Source organism: Chiloscyllium punctatum, chromosome 36 (assembly GCF_047496795.1).
Source record: "Chiloscyllium punctatum isolate Juve2018m chromosome 36, sChiPun1.3, whole genome shotgun sequence".
Taxonomy (NCBI): domain Eukaryota; kingdom Metazoa; phylum Chordata; class Chondrichthyes; order Orectolobiformes; family Hemiscylliidae; genus Chiloscyllium; species Chiloscyllium punctatum.
This window is the reverse complement of record NC_092774.1, coordinates 5,326,180-5,330,211: the sequence shown is the minus strand read 5'-3', so window position 1 is coordinate 5,330,211 and position 4,032 is coordinate 5,326,180. Positions and strand designations below refer to the sequence as shown.

The 4,032-nt window shown below is 39.3% G+C and overlaps 1 gene segment (V, D, J or C); it reads right to left on the bottom strand.

Moving 5' to 3' along the window:
- Window positions 1-976: 976 nt before the first annotated feature.
- Window positions 977-1,539, bottom strand: LOC140461082 (T cell receptor alpha variable 12-2-like). The segment is given in 2 exon segments: window positions 977-1,383; window positions 1,473-1,539. Coding segments are annotated over 2 exon segments (474 nt in total).
- Window positions 1,540-4,032: the final 2,493 nt, after the last annotated feature.

The following is a 4,032-nucleotide window of genomic DNA, read 5'->3' as shown; positions in this document are numbered from 1 at the left end:
ATGTTGTCACGAGATAAATGCAAAAGCAATTATGTTCCCCAACGAGAAGCACGGGTAATAAATCTAAGATATATGTTGAAATTTCAAACTGTACCACAGCAACTAGGTTCTGTGAGACTGAGTCTGCACAATTACGACCTGCAATGAAATGGGTGGGGGGAAGCATTTTTGAAGTTACTATTGTGTGATATGAACATTTTAAGGCAAGCTGATCTGATGCAAGAAGCAAGAACATACAAGTAAAATGGAGGTTCCTTGAACAGCATTGATGGCAAGAGAAAATTGTTGAAATTGTTGTGTTACGTGACAAGAGGGCCGAAGGAGTGAAAAATTAGTCAATCCCCGCCACTAACGTATGCTGAACAGATAGGAGATTTGTCCAGGTCGAGTAGGAGTTGCCTCTGATCTGAATCTGGATGGTGGTGAGTCTTCTCTAGTCCTGCTGTTAGTTGATGCGTTCCTGTCAGAGTCGACAAGTGATATCCAATCAGTTTTCAGCTCCTTTGTACCTCAAACCATGCCGTCAGAGATTTAGCCATTAGAGCACGAAGAATAGGAATTCAAGGAGGGCACTTGGCACTGCGACACTGCCTAGCTATTGAATAACTTTACTTATCCTTTCAAATCAATGATCCTGCAATATTCCCAAAATTGTAATTTCCTTAATATTTGGAATTTTATCAGCACCAGTCTTAAATAAACACAGTGAATGAACAACGTCTCCTCACAAATGCATAACAAATGACAATCAGCGAGAAATTAACATTAATTTTGCTCTTTATCTCGGCCAGTCTCTGATTTGGTGGAAATATAAACGATCATCAGTGGATGAGTAACACAGTCTGTCGATACAAATGATCTGTTCCCTGTCAGTATAAAATGATTACACCAACATAAAATAAAACATTGCGCAATTAACATTACAAAAATTAACAATTGGGCAACCTCTTTTAAAGTATGTTTTTTAAAATTTTACTTATGGTTCACGATTCAGCTCACGGATCAGATCAAGAAAATGGAGGTGAGTGTGGGTGCCTCGTTTTTGTATGTGCTGAATGTGCCTCCGTATCACTGTGGAGCTCAGTGCACAGAAATAGATGGCAGAGTCAGAGATGTGTACCCCTGTGATAGTTAATGGAACCACTTTGCTCTCTTTATCCAAGTTTGCAGTAAACCGGTCGGAAAAGTCTGAAGACTTCATCCCTTGTTCCTTTCCGTATCTCTTCAGTATATATTTTGGAGATTTTCCAGGATACTGGATGTACCAGAAGAGAGTTTCTCCAGCATACTCTGTTGTATAACTACAGTTCAATGTTGCGGTTTGATCTTCCTGAATTTGCAATTTAACCGGATGTTGGGAAACAGAGTTTTGGCCGCTTGTTTCTGCAAAAAAATAAGCACAATAAAATGTGTCAAACTTTGTGCAAGTGTCGTTCAGGAAACACACAATGACGATTTTAGTTCAGACTTACCGGACAGCAAGGTTACTATTATGAGGAGACAGCACAATAAATTCATGGTATCTGATTTGATCGCCATCAGTGCGTTTTCTAATATTATATTGTTTCTTGTCATCTGATACCAGCGACTCAACTTAACTCAAGGGCTGACGTTACATCGTCAGAAACTGTTTAGATTTATCTGTGCTTCAATTTGTTCCTTTCTCAGATTCGACATTACCCCTGGACCAATCATATTTAACTGAGGGCAACTACTCCTGTCCAATCGCATCCCTTGTTGATTTTGTGTCTTTTTTATCTCCTTGATCTTACTCACATTTTCAGACTATCTGTATCTTTGCTCGAATCAATATAATTTGACGGGGTTTTTCTTTTGAAATTCAAAACCTCTAGCTTTCGATAAGTGAATATCCCTCCAAATGTAAGGTAAAATAAAGGAATAATTTAAGCTGAATGTCATACTTAGACAATGATAAATGTGTCTATTACTCAAGTAATGTTTACTGTTTACTGTAAAACTAGGAAATGATAAATAATTATCCGATAATGAACAGATAATTCAGCCACCTTTTGCAGGAAGAATGCTGAGTTTACTTAGAAAACCTTTGTGAAAAATTTCGGACTCTGTCACACTTCGGATCTGCTTTGACATGTGACCACATTGTAAAGATATATTTCTGCAGACAACTGTCCCAGAAATCATACAGGAAAATATCAATTACGCTTTCAAAGACACATCTTCGAAAAATCGTCAAATCTTACGGCAGACATTTGACATTCAGCCCTTCGAACACACTTCTCCATTTGCATAGAGAGAATCTGATCTAAATGAGGCGTCAGCTTTGCTTTCCTGCCTGCTCTCCATCAGCATATTCTCCCATGCCGTCTAAAATTGTAGTGAATTCCGTCTTGAATATATTCAACAAAAAGGATTGCCGACTGGTATCTTTGAAGGGATGCCTTAAGACTAATGACTGTTAAGAATTTATTTTTCCTCCAAGATCAAATACATTCAGTTTCCAGTTAAATGGAACACTTTTGTATCAAAACAGAAATTTATGCTGCCTCAAACATGGCTCTCATGCATCATGGCAATCACTCGTGTCAATAAGAGGTAGGCGATTAAGGAGTGTGACCTCAGAGGAGAGATTCACTGTTTTCCTTTTTCCCACTAAATCAGTGGCAATCTTCAAATATCCTACTACCCTATTAAAGAGAGGACAGTGACAATGTGTATATTAGTCATGTAGATTCTTTGAAGGGGGGGAGGGGTGGCGGATGCTTCCAACATGTAAATGTGGAAGAACTATGCTTAATTTTCTTTCAAATCCTATTTTATACGAATGTCAGAATATAATATTCCAATCTAGATGTGAACTCCATTCCAGGCATGAATCGTTGATATTCTGTGACTAAGTCACTCTTCTCAGACACCCGGACAGAAGAAGAGGCTGTTACAAATAGTAATTATGCATTATACGCAATTCTGTCCTTATTTAATGCTAGTCTCTCTTCACAATTGGGTTGCAATTGTACCAGCCTCTACCACTTCCTCTGACAGCTCATTCCATACGCGCACCACTCTTTCTGTGAAAATGTTGCCTCTCAGGTCCCTTTCAAATCTTTCCCATCTCACCCTGAACCTGTGCCCTTGAGGTTTGGACTCCCCCACACCAGGGGAAATACCATGTCTATTTGTCCTGGCCGTGCACCTTCTGATTTTATAAACCTCTATATGGTCATCCTCAGCCCCCGCCGTTCCTGGAAAGAGCGTCCCTATACAGCTATACAGCTCCTCCCTTCCATTATCAGTGTCACTGAAATCAAACTCATGTTAATTGAGATTGGAATTGACATTAGAACAAAAACAAAATCTAGAGTTGTCGCATTCAATCTTAATTTCTGGGCGCATCTGCTCATCTGCATTTTCATAGTGATTTTTTGCTGCTTCCTCTATTTTTCTCTAAGCTGAAATAATGTGGTGTGCAAGATACCCCAGGTTTTGCTTTTTGATTCGTGTGTGGGTGAAAGTTTAACACGTGCTTATTGAGCTGCAGCCTGTTATGCACTGAAAAGAGGAGAGTTCCTGTTTATTTCCATGGTGGACTCGTGTCAAGAAGACATGAATATAGACGTGTCAATATCTTCAAGCTGAATGAAAACATCCCAAGTGAGTTGCACTTCAGACTTTCACCCTGAACATGAATGCAATGTTTCACATTTACAAGTTGAGACAAACCAGTCATGATCTTTTTAAAAGATATGCTTTATTATTTTGAGTGGTGGGAGATTGGAAAAGTTTAACAGCATCTTGAAAATCAACGACCATTAAGTTCAAGAAGGAAGAGGGCAGTAGGTACACAAGAACACGGCACCTGCAGCTTCAATTCCGAGCCATTCGCCATCCTGACTTCAAAATGAATCGCTGTGTAGTCATTTTCGTTGGATCAAAATCCTGGAATTTCTCTCCAAAACACATTGTGAGTCAGCCTGCAGGCCAAGGGATTTACCAATTTGAAAAAGCAGCTCACGACTACCAACTTCTCTATGGATTTAGAATTCGGTTGCAACT